We start from the raw sequence: 23,806 nt of genomic DNA, 5'->3' as shown, positions 1-23,806 counted from the left end.
TGAAACTGAGTGTGGAAGAAAGGGGTCAGTATGAGTGCATGAAAGCTACTTTGATTGCCAGGTTTGGCACGACACCTACCCAATACCTTAAAAGGTTCAGGGAATTTAAAAAGTGAGAGAATGTGGGCCTCATTCCGAGATTGGAGGTAGTCATGGCGCTATTAGCCTCCAATAACGGTACCGAGCCCGCCCTGGTTCAATGGGGATTTACCGGTCTAGTCCGACCTTTGTGGGACCGGTAAATCCCCACTGAAAATGGCAATCCCCATTCCCCCATAGGGCTCAATGGGAATGGGGAGGGAGCTAATAACGGTACCACAAATTGTGTTACCGTTATTAACTCTAAAGTCCCTTAACGGGAAAACCAGGCGTTAAGGAAGCGACCCGCTAAGGGTACTCAGAATAGGGCGCAAAGGGATTACCGGCACCGGTGTCCTTACCGGTGCCCGGTATCACTTTGCGCCTACCTCGTAATGAGGCCCTGTGTCTTGCGTTGACTGGGTGAGTGCTGCGGCTATGAACATGATGGGGTGGATTGATGGATACAAGGTGAAAATCTTTGTTGGATTGTCCCACCTTTTGTTTTTGATCATTTTTCTGAAGCCTGTTCACCAGATCTGCATCAGTACATTGTTGACCAGCAGGGATGTTGCTAGATCTGGAAGAGATCTGGGGCTACACTAATATCAGGACTGTTGGGACTCGGGGCGAGATAGTGTTTTGGTTGTAGCCCACAGATTCTATCCGGGGCTACAACCAAAAGACCCGGGGCTATAGCCCCCTGAGCTCCGCCCTAGCAACGCCTCTGCTGCCCAGAAACATTTGAATCCCTTTAAGTTGGCCAGGCTGGCTGACAAGTGGGCCTCCCACTGGGTGTCCCCTAAGGAACCTAGTGGGAGGGACAAGGACAAAAGGGAAGGAACATTTCAGAGGTCTGAGGTGTCCCCTAAGCAATCACAGTCGGGTAAACATAAACCACCCTCTCCTAGGAACCAGAAATCTAGTGGGGATAAGTCTTACGGGGTGGGAGCAAGAGTAGTGGTTCTCCTGCTGTAAAGCAGGCTCCCAGTGGACCCAGTACTGTACCTTGCATTCCTGGCACTTGTTGGGACTGTGGGGCTCTGGACCACAAGAAGGATGACCCCAAGTGTAAAGGTAAGGCACTTGTAGTCCAGGCTGTCAGCCTGACCTACCCTTCCTTCATTCCGGAGGTGGAGGCCACTGTCCTCCACTCTTCTACAGGAATCACATTTGGTGCTCATGCAGAGATTTCCCTAGTGTCCATAGAAGCCTGGGATCAGTACGCAGAGGTACTGGCTATCCCACAGAATATACATTGATTTTTGAGAAGTGTCCTCCGGAATGGCCAGCCTTCCATTGGTTTGTGAGGCACTGGGGCAAGTATGACAGTTGTGAACAGGACCCTGCTCATGCCAGAGGACTATGTAGGTGCTCCTCAGAGAACTCCCGGGTTAGCTGGTTGGCCTCCCAAAGTATCACATGTAGCCGTGGGCACCATCACGATTGCAGACATGACAGCAAAGCTTCCCATCCTGGTTCAGGACAATGTGCCTGCCAACATATTGTTGGGGAATTATCTAGTAGAGTTGGGTTTGATCTCAGATGGACTACCCCTGACTGCTGCTGCAGTCACTATGTCTCAGGTCACTCAGTGTCTGACTGATAATCAGTTACCCACACAAAGGGGGAAACCCAAGGTGAGAAGGAACAGCAAGAGGACTACCTGTGTGAAGGGGGATCCTTCTCTTCCTGCTGTTTCAGCAGCACCAACTGGGATTCAGACTCCGAAGGAGCTGGGTCCAGTGGTAACCTGAGACTCAACTCCTGAGGGAGAAGAGCAGAAGAGCCTCCTGCGGGAGAGGTGCTCAACCCAGAGGATCACCCTGAACTTCAATGCCTGCTGGCTGAAGGTCAGGGTGATCCTCTGGGTCAGAAGTCTCCCTCTAAGGGAGACTTTTGTAAGGGTCAGAGTGAGTGCCACTCCCTCGAGGGTCTAAGAAAACAGGCCCATGCACAGGCAAAAGGTGAAGTGCCTAGGTCGTGCAAGATATATCGGGAGTCAGTGTGCTCCTTTACAGTGAGCCCATTAAGCCTGAATCTGGTGCCCTCAAGAGGTTGGTGGTACCCAAGGTTTACAGGCCCTTCCTACTGCAGTTGGTACATGAGGTGCCCTTAGATGGTCATCTTGGTACTAAGAAGACTAAGCTAAGACTCTCTGCACATTTCAACTGGCCCCGGATGGGAGTAGAAGTGGAGTCCCACTGCTGGGCCTGTCCCACTTGTCAGTTGTCTGGCAAGACTGGAGGCAGTGTCATTGCCCCACTGCAGCTGTTGCCAGTGGTTGGCATACCATTTGAGAGGGAAGGCATTGACATTGTCGGTCACTTACACCCACCCACATCAGGTGGACACCGTTTCATCCTGGTCCTGGTTGATCACGCCACCAGGTACCCAGAGGCTGTACCCCTTTGAACCATTCCTGCCAAGGTGGTTGCCAGGGCTCTCCTGGGCATTTTTACCAGAGTTGGATTCCCTAAAGAGGTGGTCTCTGACAGAGGATCCAACTTCATGTCTAGTTACATGCAAGCGATGTGGAAGGAATTTGGGGTAACATATAAGTTCTCCAACTCCTACCATCACCAAACCAATGGCCTGGTTGAGAGGTTCAATAAGACTCTCAAGGGCATTCTGGGTGCTTTGGAAGAGCCCCTATGGAGGAAATAGGATCTCCTCTTGCCATGCCTGCTGTTTGTCTATAGAAAAGTGCCTCAAAAGGGTGTTGGTTTCAACCCCTTTTCAGCTTTTCTTTGGACATCCTGTGAGGGGGCCCCTTGCTTTAAACAGAGAAGGTTTGGAAGCCACACCTGCATCAACTGGGGGACTATGTGCTAGGCCTCAGAAAGAAGATGGCATAGATGATGGGCCAGGCAACTGCGAATCTTAGGGCACGCCAAGATTTAAACAAGTACTGGCATGACCTTAAAGCCTCAGAAGTGGATTGAACTCCGGGACAGGATATCCTTGTGATGAGCCTACCAAGCCTAGAGCTTCTGCAGATAAGTGGACTGGACCCTTCCCGATAATCTCCAAGATGGGCAAAGTGAACTATCTGGTTGACATGGGAGTCCCTGGGGTAGCCCCTCAGGTACTCCATGTTAACAGGCTCAAGCCTTTCCTCAGGTGAGAGGAAGTCTCATGTCTTCTGCTAGCTTCAGAGCAAGCGGAAGATGAGAGTGAGCTCCTTCCTGATTTGCTGCACAGCAACTCTCAGGATGGGTCAGTTGAGGGAGTACATCTCTCTCCAGATCTGACACCAGAGCAGCAGAGCGCATGCAGGGCTTTGCTCTGGCAGTAGGGCCCTTTGTTCTCACTGACACTAGACCACACTCCATGGTGCAGGCATGAATTTTACACTGGTGACAGTGTACCTATCAAAAGCAGATGCTATCGGATGTCAGATACTGTAAAGAAACACATCCTGGCTGAGGTCGTCAAGATGTTGGATCTGTGTGTAATTGAACCCTCAACCAGTCCCATGTCCAGTCCAGCAGTCCTTGTCCCCAAGGCAATTACCAAGGATAGGAGGTTCTGTCTGGACTACAGAGGATTCAATGATGTCACCAAGACTGAAGCGCACCCATTGCTCAGGGCTGATGAGCTCTTGGACACCATAGGTGCTGCCAAATTTGTAAGCACCTTTGACCTCACCTCAGGCTATTGGCAAATAGCTCTGATGGACCAGTCCAAGGAAAATACAGCGTTCTCAACACCTGAGGGGCTCTACCAGTTTAGAGTCATGCCTTTTGGGTTGAAGAATGCCCCTGCCACCTTACAAAGGTTGGTCAATTGTGGGCTCAGTGTGCTGGAGGCCTTTTGTTTGGCACATCTAAATGACATTGCTGTCTACAGTTCCACCTGGGAAGAGCATTTGACTCATTTGGATCGGGTGTTGCAGGCCTTGAGAAGGGCTAACCTCACTAACAAGGCCCCAAGTGCTAGATAGCTCAGTGGACAGTCACTTACCTTGGTCATGAGGTATGAGGGGGTCGAATCCAACCTCTGTGCAGTAAGGTACAGGATGTACATGACTGGGAGACTCCCACTACTCAAACCCAGGTGAGAGATTTTTGGGGCCCCACTGGGTATTACCAGAACTTCATGGTGGACTATGGTACCATAGAGGCCCCTCTGACAGCTTTGACATCACCCAAACAACCGAGGAAGGTTAATGGGATGGAAGACTGTCAGAGGGCCTTTCTTGGCTTGAAGGAAAGTCTGTGTAGGGCACCTGAGTTGTGTGCGCCTGATTACAGCAAACCCTTTATTATTCAAACTGATGCCTGTGACATAGGAATTGCAGCTGTCTTGTCCCAGTTAAATGACAAAGGGAGGGAACATCATATCATATTCATCAGTAGGCAACTCCAAGGTACAGAACTTAGGTGGGCTACTTTCAAAGGTCTACCTTCAAGGTCCAAACTGACCATAAGCCCTAAAAGTGGTTTATGCAGATGATGCGTGAAAATCCTAAACTGCTCAGGTGGTCCATTAGCCTGCTAGGGCTAGACTTCACTATTGAGCATAGACCAGGGAAGAGTCATCATAATGCAGATGGCCTTACCAGACGGTATGTTGACCGTCTGGATGAGGATGTCAATGTTGTGGCAGATTAGACCACCCTAACCTAAGCCTGGGGGGGTGACTATGATCCTGTAAATGCATTGGAGGGACACAGCTTCCATGTCCTTGTCCTGTACTGCCTTATCATGTGTGTTCTGTGATGTTGTCTGCACAGGAGTCCAGTTGGGACTCCTGGCAGTGAAGCTCTTCCACTTTTTGTTCAAGGTGAACAGAGACCCTTGGATACCCTTATGGCACCCATGTGTGGGGGTACAACCCTGTACCCCTAGAGTATGTTTTTGTGTTGCCCACAGAGCAGGGTATGTGCTGGTGGCAACTCCGTGCTTAATTTGACAGGTGTTCTGAGTACCGTCCAATTTGGGATACCCAGGCCCTGCCATAGGAATCAGTGGATTCCTGATAGGAGACAGGATGGCCCCTCTGGCCTCTTGGTTTCTATTACCTGTTACCTTGTTTTTCCAAAGTCCTGGGAAGGCCTGTCTTGGTCCTTTCCCCTGAATGGCTGTTGGGTGAAAGAACCATATAGAGTATTGTGGGGAAGTCCAGGTCAGACTGGCTGGAGCTTTCCAGTGACTGTATGTTGTGGCTACACCCCTGGGATGGGACCTGGTGAATGGAATGTGTGACCAATATACATTCTATGTTATGGCTGTCTGGTTTCTGTGTATGTGACACAAAGAATGAGACAGCCCGGGCCGAAACTGACATGAATGCAGTGTGGTGTGCTGAAAGGCTGGGTGCTTGCCCCAATCCACATTCCTTGTTATGGATGACTGGGTGGAAGTGAATGGCCTCAATGCACTGTGAGCCTGACTGGTGGCCTTCCTGCATGAATGCCTTTCTGTGTGAGTGGCTGACTGAGCCTGGCTCAGCAGAGTGAATGAGTGACAGATGTGTATATCTGGGTACCTCTCACTTCCCAATTTGTTCAGAAGCTGAAGTCGAAGCTTGAAGCTGCTTATCCTTGAAGCCCAGCTGGGAGAAGAACAATTGCTTTGGGGAACCTCAACCCCCTGTGGCTCCTGCTTTAAAGGGAGTCTACTCTCGAGGGATCCATCGCCAAACCATTGAAGAAACTCTTTTATCTCAGGTACATTAGGGTGGTTGAACATTTTAACCAGGAAACAAGACTATTTAAACATTTATGGACTGGGCTTGTTAATAAGTTTTATTACAGGTGGCCAGGTGGGGGATCCTCACACAGAATTGTGTCTTAGTAGCTAAAGAAGCATTCTGCCATTGTTTTACATAACTTGCCTTCCTTCCTATGATCTATGCTGATAGACATTACTGTATGATTTGTATGCCATTATAACTGTCAGCAGTTGATGCATTTTAAAGGAGTCAATAGCTAAGTGTGGTACAAACATAGACATCGGGCCTCATTATGAGTCCGGCGGTAGACATGCTGGTAAAAACAGCACAGCTGCCGCCCGAGTCATTTTTTTTTCCGGCGCCCAGCAATGGGGACTTACCGGGGCATTACAGCTCCGGCGGTCCCGGTAATTGCCCATTGCCGGCGCCGTAAAATATTACTCCCCCTTCCCATTGAAGTCCCATTGGACTCAATGGGAATGGTGAGGACGGATGCACCGGCACCATTTAGAAATGGTGCCGGTGCATTCGTCAAGGTCTGCGAGCGGGTGCCATGCAGCCCGCCATGTCAGACCTGACGGGCTGAAAGGCTCCCACTCGCAGAACTCGGAGTATGCTGGTCCGGTAGCAACAGTGCCGATAGCTTACCGGCACTGTAGTTACCAGACCGGCATACTTGAAATGAGGCCCATTGATTACATTTGCCATATTAGAAGTGTTAAGTACAAAGTGTGTTATTAATTGATGTACATATATATTATACCTTATTTATATATAAAGAACTATTTTAGCACATAACATAGTGTGTAGACATTCCTTTGTGCAGGCTTGGGGACTACAATGTACTTAAGAACAAGCCTGCGTCATCTCCTGAGAGCTTAAGCCTTGGTTGTTCGTCCATTGCTACCACAATAGAGAACCTTGGCTGGGGCGCTCTGTGATTCTACTCTGCCATGTATAGGGCAGGAGTACAGATAACCCCCCTCCTGTCTTTACATTAGGCCACTTCCCCTTAATGAGCCCTAGCTCAATGGGCTAAAGGCACCCCTGCTAGGCAGCCTTTTGTAGAGATAAGAGGGAGAGGGTCCTGATATCTGCATTTGTTTGCTATAGTCTTGGCTGACAGCGGACATCGTCTCCCCTTTTCAGCCTTAATGGTGGCGCTGAACCACACCAGTCATCATGCCAGCATCACCACTATGGCTGAAAAGATGAGGCTGGTGGCAGCGGAGGGCTTTTTTCCTAAAGCCTGAAACTCCCGCAATGAGTGAGAGCTTCAGACCTTAGAAGAAAAAAAAGGTCTCTGCTTTTAGCAGCATCACCTTTCTTCCATAATGGTGGCACGGGCCCACTGGCATCTCTTGCTGGAAGAGATGCCTTGCGGCTGCGGTGCCACCATTATGGATTAAAGGCATTTTTTTCTGAAGCCTGAAGGTCTCGCAAATGAGTGGGAGCTTCAGGCTTTAGAAAAAAAACCTTCTCCTCTAGCGGACAGGGCTGCCATAGGTTATTAGTGAGCCGTGGCAGGGCCCCGCCTCAGAACGAGATTTCGGAGCCTACCGGGGCTCGGCCGCAGCTAGTCCTGGCCCATTTAAAAAACTTGTGCCATGTGCACATTTGTGGTCAATACATCTCCTTATAGAACGCTGTGGTATTCCAACCACCAGTTCCGTCTTCTGTTTTTTTCCAGCAAGGGGCCACAGCACTGTTTGCGTGTCCCAATGTAACACGTACCAGCACAGAGCTGTTTTGGGGAAGGCAGAGACACCCCTCCCTGTGAGCAAAGGTCCCTCTGACAGGGGAGGCACTGGCCAGCAGTGAGAAGTCCTAAGGATGTCGCGCTGAATGAGTTATAGTGTGATCGTGTGCATGGTGTGAAGCGCCTACTGAGCGCCCACTTGGCGCTGGAAATCGAAGCCTTTGAACATTCTCTATTGCTCAATATGGCCCCTACATGCAGAAATCACGACAAAATCAAATGTATTTCATTCCGATGTAATTTGAAAGTAATGATCAGACATTTTGCAATTATGTGCAATATGTAACGTTCGTTTTGACGTCTAATGGAATCATTTTCGCTGCACTCCATCTGGCGCCATATGGCAAATTGTCTCCCGAAAATGACACGAATGTGTCTCAAGAATTACGGACACAGTAATGTTTCTATGTCCCTCCTTTCTAATGTGAACACGTAGAATTATATTGTAATGCCGCCACTTACCATAGACTCTGAGCAGCTGGGTGGTTTCCTGAGGTGCCGATCCATCAAATCGAGTCAGGTGCCCGGTGTAAGCCCCGGTGTCACTCGTGCGGACATCTACGATCTGTAAGGATCCGTCTGAAAGTGCCACCTCCCGGCCCGTGTGCTGGGGGCCTTTGGCCTGTAAAGACGTTGACGTTAAGTAAGAGACGATTCTCTCTGTGCCGCTCGCTGTGTTCCCTCGGTACCAGCTGATGGCAACGATATTTGCAGTGACCGGGGCAGCCAGAGTGACCGTCTCTCCTACGCGCGCGGTCACTTCAGGACTGGATCCCTGACCCGACGTCCCCAGGAAGCAGAGACTGATCCAGACTACACGAAAGAGATGGGAAAGATGATGTGATCAATAAAGCGTTATTCACACACTCATATTTACATCATCACCCAAGACACAACAACTCAAATAAGTAAATACATCAAGCGTGGAGAATGGACACTTTTTAGAAAATAATTATCCCCCTTTACTAATTAATAATCTCTCTCCCAGGGAGCTTCTGATTGGTCAGTGACACTCTCACTGCAGTTGGCCTCTCGCAGGCCATTGCAACGTGTCTTTCAAGAAGTCTCTGAGGAGTAGGCGAATGTTTTTTTTGTGGTAGCAAATACCATGCCATGTGTGTACCTCTTCCTTTTAATAGTTTATCACAGGGTATACTTCTGATGTTGTTATTGGCTTGTCAAACTGATCAATCACAATTTAATGTTTCTATTGTTCTAACAGCAGTTAACTGTGCTCTCGTGGGTGCCAACATTTGCTTTTCACCATGGGGGCAAACATTTCCCCTCTATCATCCAGAACATGAGCAAAGGGCCAGCCCAACCCCTCCGATGTTTGAACGGCACATTGCATTGCAAATGTTTTTCCTAAGGAAACCTAAAATGCTATACGAGTTACATGCAGCTTTAACAACATCCTCCAAACCTTCACTCAACCTCCTGAGCTACAAAGGTAGCTTTCTGCTTTAGGACTTGTCAACTTTGCATTTTGGTTCCCGATTGTGCTCAAATTCTCTGCATAACAAACAGTGCAGTTCACATATGTTACTTTGCATTTATATAGCGCCTTAGGTACCATTGGTATTATCTCAAGGCGTTGGTAGGTTGAACGCCCTCGGGAACTGAAGTTCAGGTCAGTAGAGAGAGAGTCATAAGGTGTGTGTGAGCACCGGATATGTGTGCAGCAGGTGTGGCATTCGTGTGATAGCTGCTTATTAGCGGTAGGTGTGGTGGTTGGGAGATCAAGAGTATGTGTTCGTTCTGGCAGGTTGTTATCCAGACCGATTCAGGCTGCGTTAGGCCTGAGGAGAACACCTAGGCTGGAGGGTGTGTAACCAGCTGTGTTTAGTTAGGATGATGGGGAGTATGAGGCAAGTGATGGTATGAGAATAGCTATACCGAATGGTGTCATAGTATTGCTGTGTTCTAGTTGAGTGGTGGTGTAAAGAAGAGGGTAAGCGTGGAGATGTGATATGGTGGTTTACTTTACGTCATCTGTTCATCCACATACGTCATCAGTTCATCCACCCACTTCACCCGTTTCACCCGCACACTTCTTCCATTCCACCCACTTCACACGTTCCATCCACTTCACCCATTCCACCCACTTCACCCGTTCCACCCACTTTACCGGTTCTATCCACAAACTTCATCCGTTCATCCACCTACTTCATCCGTTCTACCCACTTCACCTGTTTCGTCCACACACTTCTTTCATTTCACCCATTTCACCCGTTCCACCAACTTCACCCGTTCCACCCACTCCACCCGTTCCACCCACTCCACCCCTTCCACCCACTTCACCCGTTCTACCCACTTCAACCATTCCACCCACATACTTCACCCGTTCCAACCCCATACTTCACCCGTTCCATCCACATACTTCACCCGTTCCATCCACATACTTCACCTGTTCCATCCACATACTTCACCCGTTTCATCCACATACTTCACCCGTTCCATCCACATGCTTCACTCGTTCCATCCACATACTTCACCCGTTCCGTCCACATGCTTCACCCGTTCCATCTTCCTACTTCACCCTTTTCATCCATCCATTTCCCTCGTTCCATCCACATATTTCACCCATCCTTCAACATACTTCACCCGTTCCATCCATCCACTTCACCCTTTTCATTCACCCAATTCACCCGTTCCATCCACATACTTGACCCGTTGCATCCACATACTTGACACGTTCCATCCATCTACTTGACATGTTCCATCCGCATACTTCACCCGTTCCATCCTCCCATTTTCTCCGTTCCTCCCACTTATTTCACCCATTCTTCCACATACTTTATCCATTCAATCCATCTACATACTTCACCCGTTCTATCCACATACTTCACCTGTTGCATCCATATATTTCACCCATTCCATACATCCACTTCACCCTTTCCATCCAACCATTTTCTCCATTCCATCTACCTACTTCTCACATTCCTTCCACATACTTCATCTGTTCCATTCACCCCCTTCCCCGATTCCATCCATCCATTTCGCCCGATCCATCTACATACTTCATCCTTTCCACCCACATACTTAATCCGTTCCACCCACTTCACCCATTCCACCTACTTCACCCGTTCCACCCAGTTCATCCGTTACACCCAGTTCGTCATTTCCACTCACATACTTCACCCGTTCCGACCTCATACTTTGTCCTTTCCAACCACATACTTTGTCCGTTCCAACCACATACTTCACTTGATTCATCCACTTCATCCGTTCCATCCACACACTTCATCCGTTCCATTCAACATACTTCCCCCTTTCCGTCCACATACATCAACCGTTCCTTCCACATACTTCACCCGTTCCGTACACATAATTCACCCATTCCACCCACATACTTCACCCGTTCCATCCACATACTTCACCCGTTCCAATCAACATACTTCACCCATTTCAACCACCCAATTTACCCGTTCCATCCACCCACTTCACCCGTTCCATCCACATACTTGACCCGTTGCATCCACATACTTGACACGTTCCATCCATCTACTTGACCCGTTCCTTCCACATACTTCACCCGTTCCATCCTCCCATTTTCTCCGTTCCTCCCACTTATTTCACCCGTTCTTCCACATACTTTATCCATTACATCCATCTACATACTTCACCGGTTCTATCCACATACTTCACCTGTTGCATCCATATATTTCACCCAATCCATACATCCACTTCACCCTTTCCATCCAACCATTTTCTCCGTTCCATCTACCTACTTCTCACGTTCCTTCCACATACTTCATCTGTTCCATTCACCCCCTTCCCCGATTCCATCCATCCATTTCGCCCGATCAATCTACATACTTCATCCTTTCCACCCACATACTTCATCCGTTCCACCCACTTCACCCGTTCCACCCACTTCACCCGTTCCACCCAGTTCATCCGTTCCACCCAGTTCATCGGTTCCACTCACATACTTCACCCGTTCCGACCTCATACTTTGTCCGTTCCAACCACATACTTTGTCCATTCCAACCATATTCTTCACTTGATTCATCCACTTCATCCATTCCACCCACACACTTCATCCGTTCCATTCAACATTCTTCCCCCTTTCCGTCCACATACATCACCCGTTCCTTCCACATACTTCACCCGTTCCGTACACATACTTCACCCGTTCCGTCCACATACTTCACCCGTTCCTTCCAGATACATCACTCGTTCCATCCACATACTTCACCCATTCCTTCCACCCACTTCACCCGTTCCTTCCACCCACTTCACCCGTTCCATCCACATACATCACCCTTTCCATCCACATACATCACCCGTTCGCTGCACACTCTACACCCGCTCCACACTCTACATCCATTCTGTCCACATACTTGACTCATTCCTTCCACATACTTCACCCGTTCCTTCCACATACATCACCTGTTCCTTCCACATACTTCACCCGTTCTGTCTGCATACTTCACCCGTTCCATCCACATACATCACCCGTTCCATCCGCATACATCACCCGTTCACTCCACACTCTACACCCGCTCCACACTTTACATCCATTCCATTCAACATACTTGACCCGTTCCTTCCACATACTTCACCCATTCCATCCACCTACATCACCCATCCGCTCAACACCCATCCGCTCAACACCCTACATCTGCTCAACACACTCACACCCTACATCCGCTCAACACCCTACATCTGCTCAACATCCTACATCCGCTCTATGCTATCATCTACTCCACACCCTACATCCGCACCACACCCTACATCAGCTCCACGCTCTCATCTGCTTCAGGCTCTCATCCGCTCCACGCTCTCATTCATTCTGTGGTCTCATCCACTCTACACTCTCATCTGCACTACGCTCTCATCCGCTCTACGCTCTCATCCGCTCTACGCACTTCATCCTCTCCATCGACATTCATCCGCTCTACTCTCTCATCCGCTCTACGCACTTCATCCTCTCCATCGACATTCATCCGCTCCACCGACTTCATCCGCTCCATCGATTTCGTCTGCTCCACTCACTTCATCCATTCATCCTGCATTATCGGTTCAACCCATGTCACTTGTCGCACGCACTCGATCCGTCCCATGTTCTCCATCTGTCCCATGCACTACACCTGTCTCATGCACTTGAATAGTCTATTCTATGCGTTCCATTTATACCATGCACTCTACATTCCATGCCATCTATCTGTTTCAAGCACTCTACCTGTTCCGTGCACTCTGTGCACTCATCTGTATCGTGTATTCATCTTTTCCAACCTCTCCACTTTATTCCTCTCGTCCATTTTGTTCCTCTCGTCCATTACATTCATTTCATCCATTTCATTAATTTCAACCACTTTACTGCTTTCATATAATTTATTCATTTTATCCACTTCACTGCTTTGATCCAGTTTACTCATTCTATTCTGCTTGTCCTTTTTAGTTTACATTAGAGGTTATTCGTTTTCGATTTCTCGCTTGGATCTTGATGTTGGATTGTTATTTATGTTGTTATTTATGATCTAGTAGTTTGGGCTAGTTGAATTGCTGTTATCCACTTTATTCATCTCGTCCACTTTGATTCTCTTGTCCATTACATTTATTTCATCCATTTCAACCACTTTACTGCTCTCATACAACTTATTCTTTTTATCCACTTCACTGCTTTGATCCTTTTTACTCATTCTATTTTGTTTGTCCTTTTTGAGTTTACCTTAGAGGTTATTAGTTTTCGATTTCCCGCTCGGATCATGATGCTGGAATGCTATTTATGATCTAGCATTTTGGGCTAATGTCATTGAGTTGCTGCTTTCCAGTTTGAGTTAGGGGTTGGTTTTAGGGGAAGAGCCATGTTTTCAGTCGTTTGCATAAAGACATGAGGTCCTCGGTGAGTCGGATGAGGGGTGGGAGTGTGTTCCACAGAGCGGGGGCCAAGGCTGAGAATGATGATCCACCTAACCTGACTGAGTTTGTTTTTGGTATGACTAGGAGGCTGGCTGAGCTTGATCTTAGAGTATGTGCAGGGTGATAGGGTTCTAGTTTGTCTTGATGATATTGAGGTCTGGTTTTATGCAGTGCTCGGTAAGAAATGCATAAGGTTTTGAAGGTCACCCTTCGGGCAACCGGAAGCCAGTGCAGAGTTTTGAGGGCTGGGGAGATATGGTCTCTTGGGCCAAGCGCTAGTAGCAGTTTGGCTGCAGCGTTTTGTGCTCTTTGTAGGTTAGTCAGTTGGTATGCGTGGACTCCGAGGTAGAGGGGGTTAGCATAGTCCAGTCTTGATATGATATGACAATTAATTGGACAGCGGAGAGTCTGTTGGGAAAGGAGAGGTATGGAAAAATGTGCCTAAGAGTTTTAAGGTGGTAGTGGCAGGACTTTGAAACGTTGTTGACTTGGCGCGATAGGGTTAGGTCTGAGTCTAGGATGCATCCAAGGTTTTTTACTGAATTAGAGGGTGTCGGTGAGTTGCCAATGGCAGATGGCCAGGGTAGTTGGTGTACCATCATACCATGATTTTGGTTTTAGAGGGGTTACACAAGAGGTGGTTTGTGGTCATCCAGAGATCTGTGTCGAGGAGGCAGGAATCGAGGTCAGGTCGGCAGTTGGGTTTTGAGTTCAGGAGTTTTAGAATTAGTTGAGTGTCATCGGCATAGTTGTAGCACAGGATGTTATGCTAACAAATTATTTGTGGGAGGGTGGCCATGTAGAGGTTAAACAGGAGGGCGGATAGGCATGCTCCTTGTGGAACTCCATTGTCGACTGGTCGGGCTTGGGAGGAATAGGTGGAGAGTAGGGTTATTTGGTTCCTATTTTTGAGGAAGGATGCTATCCATTTGAGAGCGGTTCCACGAATTCCTAGTGAGTGGAAGCGGTCAAGAAGGTTTGAGTGGTTGATTGTGTCAAAGGCGGCGGATAGGTCAAGAAGTATTAATGCGGCGCATCCGGGAGAATCTGCTGTGTATTTAAGGTCATCCCAGATTAAGGTTAGGGTAGTTTTGGTTCCGTGCCGAGCTCTGAAACCTGATTGAGCGGGGTCTAGGAGATTGTTGGCTTCGACAAAGGCATTTAGTTGGGAGTAGGCGGTTTGGTCAATGAGTTTGGCAAGGAACCTGGTGTTTGAGATGGGGTGGTAGTTACATGATACATGACTTTAAAGCCAATACTGCTTAATCTTCAGCTACACTGACACTGCACACAGTCTCTTTTAGGATGTATAGTCAAACTAAAATCTGTACACATCCATATGGGTATACGTGAGACTCCTGCCCCTGCTACACTGCTGAAGAACTAAGTGGGGAGTTGCCTCCTTTTCCACCCCGATTCTCCACACCTCTTTTCTGCTAATTGGACTGCCTTTGACTACATATTATTTGAAGCATAGCTATGAGTGATGCCTCTTCTACTAAATACCAGAACTGACAAGGTAATATTTGAAGCTGAACTGGGAGTGATATGTCTTTCAGCTAAAAGCATGTTAGATCTCGCTGAGTACATACTGTTATGTGGTTGCACGGTGAGTGAGGTCTTCTTGTCAAAGTTATGCCGTCTCTTGCTTGGATGCACATCATACATAACAGCCAGCTGTATGCCTGCAACAAATCATGACTATGAGCAGGTGACTATCACACATGTATAACACAGTGGGAAGCTTAAAGAAGCCTGAGCGGAAGTGAATTGATGAAGTGACCTGTTACTCCTGGGAGTCCTGAAGTGCCTGGATCATAAGTGCGGATATTTGCTTTTTTTGCATCATGGTTCAAGAAAGAACGAGGCCACGCCCCTATTGTCATGTGAAAATAAAAAACATGGCGCATGCGCCTTGGCGCGTGCGTGCCTGAGCGGGAGTGACCTGGTGAAGTGACCCGTTACTCCTGGGGAGTCCTATAGTGCCGGGATCATAAGTGCAGACATTTGCTTTTTTTGCATCTGATTCAAGGAAGAACGGTGTGTGGCAGTTATAAAGACTCTATGGGCCTCATTACGACCCAGGCGGTAAGTTACCGCCTGGGCCGTGACTTTACCACCATGGCGTAAACTACGTTTACGCCATGGTGGTTGGCGGACTTACCGCCCCATTCCGAGTTTGGCGGGGCGGTAAGTCCCCAATCCCCATTTACCCTTCCCCATTCCCATTTTTGCCCCATAGGGCATAATGGGAGTGGGGAGGGCGTTAATTACGCCACCGTAAATTACGGTGGCGTAATTAACTCCATGGTCCCTTAGCGCCATGGATTTTAACACCTGCTAAAAGCAGGTGTTAAATCCGCCATGGCGCTAAGGGACCTCGTACTCAGGCGGTAAGGGTCGGCGCTGTTTACGGCGCCGTAAACCCCTTACCGCCTGAGTTGTAATGAGGCCCTATATAAACATTATGGGCCTCATTACGTCCCAGGCGGTAAGTTACCGCCTGGGTCGTGGCTTTACCACCATGGCGTAAACTACGTTTACGCCATGGTGGTTGGCAGACTTACCGCCCCATTCCGAGTTTGGCGGGGCGGTAAGTCCCCAATCCCCATTTACCCTTCCCCATTCCCATTTTTGCCCCATAGGGCATAATGGGAGTGGGGAAGGCGTTAATTACGCCACCGTAAATTACGGTGGCGTAATTAACTCCATGGTCCCTTAGCGCCATGGATTTTAACACCTGCTAAAAGCAGGTGTTAAATCCGCCATGGCGCTAAGGGACCTCGTACTCAGGCGGTAAGGGTCGGCGCTGTTTACGGCACCGTAAACCCCTTACCGCCTGAGTTGTAATGAGGCCCTATGTAACCTCCATGTTCTCTTAAATATCCCTAAAACACTGTTTATATTCATTGTTACTGGAGGCCACGCTCCTATTGTCTCGCAAAAATAAAAAACCGGCGCACGCTCCTTAGCGCGCGCCTGAGTGGAAGTGACCTGGTGAAGTGACCTGGTGAAGTGACCTGTTACTCCTGTTAGACCTGGGACCGGGGGCCGGGCACTCTCTAATTTTTGCTTTATTTCTTCTTCACATGTGTCTTTTTAAAACACTTAAAACTCTCTGATTTAGCACGCTTTCATTTATTTTTGTCTTTTGAAGCGTCCCATGCTATGTCTTGAAGAAGGGCAAGTTTAGACTACGTCTATTCCAAACCAGGCAGAATGGGCCAGTCAACGCGAAGTGTAGAGTTACAGGGAGCACGGATGTACGATGACATCTTATCCGCGCCCCTTGTATTTACTCTAAAAAAATACAATGAGGATGGCATTAGCCATGCCGCTCCCTCCGTCTCCTCCAGACACGAGTGATTCGGCTCTGTTGGATTCGGAGGTTGCCGCTCATTCCTCATTTATTTCAAGTTCAGGTGAACCTTTATTTTACCACGGTGAGGAGTCATTTGCCCCTCTGAATTCGAATCAAATGGGGAGCAAACAACCTACAATACACAAAGCCTCCCTCCTGAGCACCCGCCGCGATTTTCAAACAGCCGAAGCAACATTAATGGCACTATCTGAGCACCTGGAGGAACCTACTACCTCATTCCTGGACCGATAGAAATTCGTACCATGTACCGAGGCAAGGCATTCACACATAGACATGGATCTGGTCCTAACTGAGTTAAAAAAACACTCCACCTGTTTCATGGAAATCTGGATCTTATTTGAGAGGCTGGTGGGACACGCAAAGTCCTCTTTAACCATCAATAAAAATATTCACCCTTCCATTGTGCCAACCTCGGTCCTATCTCCATTAAAGGACGTAGAGGGGGAAGGGGAAAATTAAATAGGTACGGGCCCTCCAATAATTTCCCATGGCTCAGAAGCACAAAAGCCCATTACCACCGAACCCCAGTTGGTACCTAGCCCCAGGGGTAATCAAAAAAAGAGAAAAAAAATAACAATAAAGAAACCTCAATGCCTCATTTGATAATTCAAAAAAATCTTCCAAAAACTCTTGGAGAAATTTCATTGGAGAAGTCCAGGATTAAATAGATCGAATTGGTCAAGGTTTGGATTGTGAGCCAGAGGAGTCCTTGGTGACAGATATGGGTAAGGGAACTCTAGCTGACAATAAACTTTCAGAAGAGATGTCACATAACGGCAAAAACAAAAGGAAAAAAAAATAAAGTTAGCCTGCGGAACAATGCGCTTAAGGCTCCCCATCAACAAAAACAATCAATAGTAGTGGCGAGAGAGGAGTTTACCATCTCTGCCTGCTTTAACAGCTCATAAAACTATTCTACATACGGAGGCTAATTCAATTGACCCTCAATCTATTATTGATCTTACCCTTACACATCCGGGTGTAAACATTTCAGACAACTCCTCCTTAGAAGTTTTCATTCGCTCTACAGCAGAAAAAATACAGGTCTCTTCTGCTAATCCACCCGGGAAGAATGAGCATAATGACGCTTTGCATGGTTTCCGACACGTTTAAAGCTAGGTCGCAAAGGGAGAGGGATAAAAGTCAAACTGGGGGTTTCCTAAATGCACCTAATTCAAAGAGGGATCCTGCTCCGATTGTCTCTTTGATGGCTGAAGCAATAAACGCCGCCCCTGCAGTGGAGACCTTGGAAATACTGAACTTACTCCCCAAGCTGGTGCATATAGAAGGCCCCCGATCTCCTACCTTGATAGTGATTTAAAAAATATTAAACGGAGACAATCATGTCATCTGGACTCCCCAAGTATTCTTCTTTACCCGTTATTTGATGTGGGAGGTCCAGTTTATATGAACAGAGAGAGATCACTGGCCTTATTCAATGACATTCCAGCTTTAGATAACCTATCCTCAGCAGATATAAAGAGGATAGATTGTATTCACACTTCTTGCTATGACCATGTACGGGTTGTTTTTCATTCCCGAATGTTATATGAACAGCTTTTAGCAGAAGTAGACCAATTTAATCGTATGGGATGTGATATCCTCATTTTTAGTACAGGCACAACTGTCTCACTTCCCTCGCAAGAAAGAGAGCTCAAGGACCCACCGGTGGATGTAGGGCTAAAGGGAAACATTACACCCATAGTTGGAGGTGGCTGGCCCTATCACTTTGGGATGCGATAGCCCAATTTCAATCCTTGAAGCAAAAGCTTTAACCAAAATTCTGACATCTTAATAATCTCTTGGAACTCTCGAGATCATACTCATTTGTCAACCTCACCCGAGATCTCTCAGAAACATATCGAGAGCAACATAAATTGCATCCAAGAGACTTGGATGACTGCCCCATGGCACCTTGATGGTTTCGACTCTCCCTATATCTTGGCCAAAAAAGGCTTGAGAGGTAGACCTTCGGGAGGGCTCCTTACTGCAATAAAGCTGGGGGAAGGTTTAAGTATACTTGATACCGTCCTGGTATACCCTAGCGTCCTTGGAGTAGTGATCAAGGTGGGAGATACCACTCACCCGGTAACTCTTCTTATTCTTAATCTATGATGGTCCCCGGTCAAAATCTATCAGAATTTATTGACAAGATGGAGCTACTATTAGTTGATTTAATGGACCAATTCAAGTAACTCCAAGTCATTGCACTTGGCGACCTAAATGCCGAAATTTCTGATGTAAATAAATATTTTTTATTTCAGGATGATGATTTAGTTTCCTCTCCTTCTCGAAAGGAGAGGTTGTCCAAGATCACGAGCACAGAGCCTTTGCTAGGATCCAGAAAGAAGAAGGAGGGTTATCATTGGAATCAGTTTTTTAACACATGGGGTCTACGGTGCCTGAATTCAATACTTATTCAGTCCAGTGATCACTGCACCTGGTCGGTAGGCAAGAGGTCAACCACTATTGATTATGTATACGTTTCAGATTTCTTATTTGACCTAGCACATTCTTTTAAAATTACTCCTTCATTTGCGAGTGATCATAGGATCCTGGAAGTGAGAATTAGTATTCCCAGACAAAGGGTCTCTCAAAAGTTTATGTCCCTGAACTTACACCTGAATCCAGCAGAAAAATCGCCTCACCTGGCATAGGAATAATGTGCAAGAATGAGTCTTTGTCTCGGAATATCAGTACAAATCACTGGAAGAGAAATATCTCACATTTACACATTTAAAATGTATTCCATGCATTGACTCCCTGATTGGTAGGTCAGCAAACGGCAGAAACTTTTATTCTCAGCCTGTAACCCATTCTCACACTTATGATAATTGTGTGGGTTTGGTAAAAAGTTAACTGCATAAACACCTAAGGAAACTTAGGACACTAGATATTCCTTGGGAACTCAAAAGGGTTAGAAACAAGAAATTAAAATAAATTTGTAAAAACTGGTTAAAAAGGCATAAAGCCACCATGATACAAGCTGACAATGAATCAATGATGATGGCTTTGAAAGATGGCTCATCGCGACAATTCTGGCGATTAATTAATATAAAAGATAACCCGCAGGTGCCTTTTTTAAACAAACCTGATCGTCGAAGAAGTATGGGAGGTCCACTTTGGATCTTTATATGCGCCTCAAGCCCTCCTTTTGTACTGAAAAACTCCCTTGTAAAAGTTCCTTGGAAGTGTAATTTTACTACCAATGAGATTAGGACACAGATCTGTCAATCCAGTGGAACTCGCACCTGTGGCCCAAACGGTTTAGCAAATATTGTATTAAAAACTGACTCAACCATCTTGGCGAAGCTATTGGGCCTCATTACGACCCTGGCGGTAAGGGGTTTACGCCAGCGTTAGCTGCGCCGACCCCTTACCGCCAATTACGAGGTCCCCTAGCGCCATGGTGCTTTTAACACCTGCTTTTAGCAGGTGTTAAAATCCATGGCGCTAAGGGACCATGGAGTTAATTACGCCACCGTAATTTACGGTGGCGTAATTAACGCCTTCCCCACTCCCATTATGCCCTATGGGGCAAAAATGGGAATGGGGAAGGGTAAATGGGGATTGGGGACTTACCGCCCCGCCAAGGTCGGAATGGGGCGGTAAGTCCGCCAACCACCATGGCGTAAACGTAGTTTACGCCATGGTGGTAAAGTCACGGCCCAGGCGGTAACTTACCGCCTGGGTCGTAATGAGGCCCATTGAGTCTGCTTTTTGCTGCTATTTGTGACTCCCGACACATTAGTTGTTCCTGGAATCTTTCTTATATAGTTCACATACATAAGAAGGGAGACGGAGCTTTGCTCTTAAACTACCATCCCATTGCACTGTTAGACGCCGAATCAAAAATCTTTGCAAGTCTGATATTGAAGCAAATGGAAGATTGGTCTACTTCAAATAACATACTGTCAAATCTCCAGTTTGGTTCTAGAAAAGGGGGTGGCACCGAAGTCAGAGGGCTCATGATAATATAGCTGCAAGAATTGGCATGGGAAAAAAGGCAACCTTAGTCTACCTTGCAGCAATGGATTTATCCCTTTCGTTTGACTTGGTAAATTGCTCTCTTTTGTGGACAAAATTAAAATCTTTGGGCCTGCCAGACGAGATTCTCTCTGTTTAAATATACCTTCATGAAGGTTCTAAAGTCCAAATTCACCTAAATAGCGAGAGTCTTCTATCTCTGCCTATAAAGACTTCAAATGGGTTGTGACAAGGTTGCATATTTGATCCAGCTTTATACAACCTTTACATGTCGGATGTTGGGACAGCTCTACAGAATGCCTCCTTTATATCTCCTAATATTGAGGGGCTGAGATCGAGCTGGTGCGCATGTGCAGACGATTTTATGTTGATGGACAAAACACCTCCTGGCCTTCAACGTATGATCTCTGCTTTTGCAGGTTATATAACCTTGAATGGTCTAGTAATACATGTCCAGAAATCTCTTATTATGTGTTTTAGTAGACATAAGAAGCTCTGCCCTTACAGATGGTTTTTGAATAAGGCAAAGTTAGATGTGAAAAATGCAATGCTATATTTGGGTTTTCCTGTTTTCGACAATCCCAAAATGGGCCAGCTGCAAAACCATTTTTTGTTAAAATCAAAAATTGCAGTAGCACAAATGAGGATGTTGGAGCGAAAATGTTGTGCATTCTCCTGGGGGCCTCTTCTTCATTTTTACAAACTCAAAGTGATTCCAAAGCTCTGTTATGGTTTATAGCTGTTTTTCATCTCTGGCAATCTTGATCTTGCAAAATTAGAAGCGAAAATATGGCGCCGAAATCTGATTTCTCTGCCAAAATGCATTCCCCTTCCCACACTGAGGTATGAGCTTGGTCTACAATCCTTACTGAGTGTAGTGGAATGGAAATGTCTTTCTCTTTATAGAAAACTAATAATTCACGTGTGTAGAAATGTGTATCATGAGTTGGGCCAACAACTGAGATTAGGTCGGCCCCAGTCTGCCTTTTTAGGGAAATTGGAACTACTGTCAATTCATTTGTTAGACAAAGTTAGATGTGACACAGAGACTTTGTTATGCAACCCTTTACGAGTAAAAAAACGACTGCAATATGCAGACTGGCAAAATACGATGCAGGCGGTATCAAAGTCTACTCTCTATTATCAGCTGGTTTCACATTAGAAATGTCTGGGTTCCCCAGAACCTTACCTTTCCGGGTCCCCTAATAAAAAATGGAGAAACTCCTTTATGAGATTTCGGTTTAATGTGTTACAAACTGGAGAGATTATGGAGATTTGTGGAAATGTTTTCAACGCCTCCATCCCTTGCAGGCACTGCAAGGAGGTAGTTATTATTGAAAATTAAAACATCTCCTATATAATGCCAAACTCTTACTCCCTGTAGAGCCCTATACTTTGGAAAATATGTTCATAACCAGGAGAGATTTGACTTTGATATACTCTGGCAGACTATGTTGCATGGAAGTAAGGTGGGCCTCCAACTTGCGAGTTTGAGATTTCTATCAGAAAGATTTGACCTACTTAATTTCACAGTAAAGAAATAATCACAAATTGTCATTGAGGCCCTTCCATTGAAATGTAAATTCTATTATCAAGACGGTCCGTACCTATTTTTGTATGGTTTTCATGATCATTACTCAATGTGGATGTGTTGCACCCTGTACTTTATGACACTGTGCTTTGCAAGTTGAATGTAATATTTTCTGGCCTATATACTCTTTTAGCTGCATTTTAGTGGATTGGTTGTATTTTTTATGTTAAGAAATTGTGTTTTAAATATGAAATGTAATTCTGTTCCTCTCTTTTTTTGTCTTTTTTCTTTTTCTACTCAGTTTCTTTTAAATGTCTTAAAGAAAAGTATTTTTTCTAAAAACCAAAAATAAATAATTAAAAAAAAGCTTACAGATGTCTCAAATTAGCCCATGTCAGGTGTGAGGTGCTGAACCAGTTCTTATCATTAAGTTGTACTCTTGTACGTATAGCCCTAGTTTTATAGTATGCAACTGAAGCTACAGTTGCTGAAAAAGAATAGCACATAAAGTGTGTTAAAAGTAAGTACTCAACCATCTCAGCCCTTACAGGACACAATTCAAGAGATTTGTTTCAGCATGGTGTAAATAAGCACCAGTGGGTGAACACTTTGCCCCGTAGACATTCATAGAGACTGTTGGGATATGTCTAGGGATAAAAAGGGGCTGGAGAAAAAGGGTCTCTGTGATTTTAGTTATCTTAGCTACCTAAATCATAGTTAGCTGGTGGCTCTATTGTATATGAATGTTATCACAATCAATGCGTATATAAACATTGTTAGCTAAGACCTGTAAAGGTAGCCTGAGAATGGAAGGGTCTGGCTAAAAGTGGAGAAAGTTCATTGCTGCACAGGTAGGTTTATTGGAAGTACACCTCCAAAACCTTGACAGAAAAGACTGAGGTTAAGTGCAGCAACTACAGCCTGAGTGCATCAGCACTAGATGTGAAAGCTTCTAGAGTAGAGCTGGAAGAGCCCAGGATTTCAAGGCTAGAGACGAGCCAGGGCCCAGCTATAACCTATGGATTTTTTACACCGTATCCCCACCCCATCTCATTCATGTTGTGATACTACTGCTTGTTGTAACCTTAGCCATTGATGACTGACTTACCGTAATTCTGTTTCATCTCCTCTGTATTGGCTGCTATGGCAGCTAGGCCACCTTTTGAACTGCCTCCGGCACAGTGCAGTCCCTCTTCCTAATCCATGTCCTCCTGTACTCATGGTGCTCTCTATCCTCCCTATCTAGTCAAATTGTTACTCTATCACCTATCCTACCTCTCTCATGAAGTCAGGAAATAAAATGTTTAAGAAAGCACACCTGGCCTCCAAACCAGGCCTTCCCATTGCTAATACATCAATGCTCCCTCCAGACAATCACTGACATCCTCTTCACTGTTCCTTCTCCTGACGTATGTACTCCTCATATGGTCTCTATCCTTTCCACTTTTTCCTCCTCACCCATTACTGGTGGAAAGAGATGGGAGGTTTTCTTGGCATACTTCTAATCATCCAGGTGCATCAT

At 46.3% G+C, this 23,806-nt stretch overlaps 1 protein-coding gene across 2 annotated transcripts in view; it reads right to left on the bottom strand.

The window, feature by feature from the left end:
- LOC138531317 (carcinoembryonic antigen-related cell adhesion molecule 4-like) overlaps positions 1 to 23,806 on the bottom strand; it is a 388,448-nt gene that overhangs the window by 255,949 nt on the left and 108,693 nt on the right. For both annotated transcript variants that reach the window (XM_069640982.1, XM_069640983.1), the window contains exon 3: positions 7,979 to 8,329. In XM_069640982.1, coding sequence (XP_069497083.1) covers positions 7,979 to 8,329 — 351 coding nt within the window. The remainder of the gene's footprint in view (positions 1 to 7,978; positions 8,330 to 23,806) is intronic.

The sequence above is a fragment of the Ambystoma mexicanum genome, chromosome 1q (genome assembly GCF_040938575.1).
Source record: "Ambystoma mexicanum isolate Mex_15411 chromosome 1q, UKY_AmexF1_1, whole genome shotgun sequence".
Taxonomy (NCBI): Eukaryota; Metazoa; Chordata; class Amphibia; order Caudata; family Ambystomatidae; genus Ambystoma; species Ambystoma mexicanum.
Note: the sequence above shows the minus strand (reverse complement) of the source record. Positions and strands in the feature narration are given on the sequence as shown.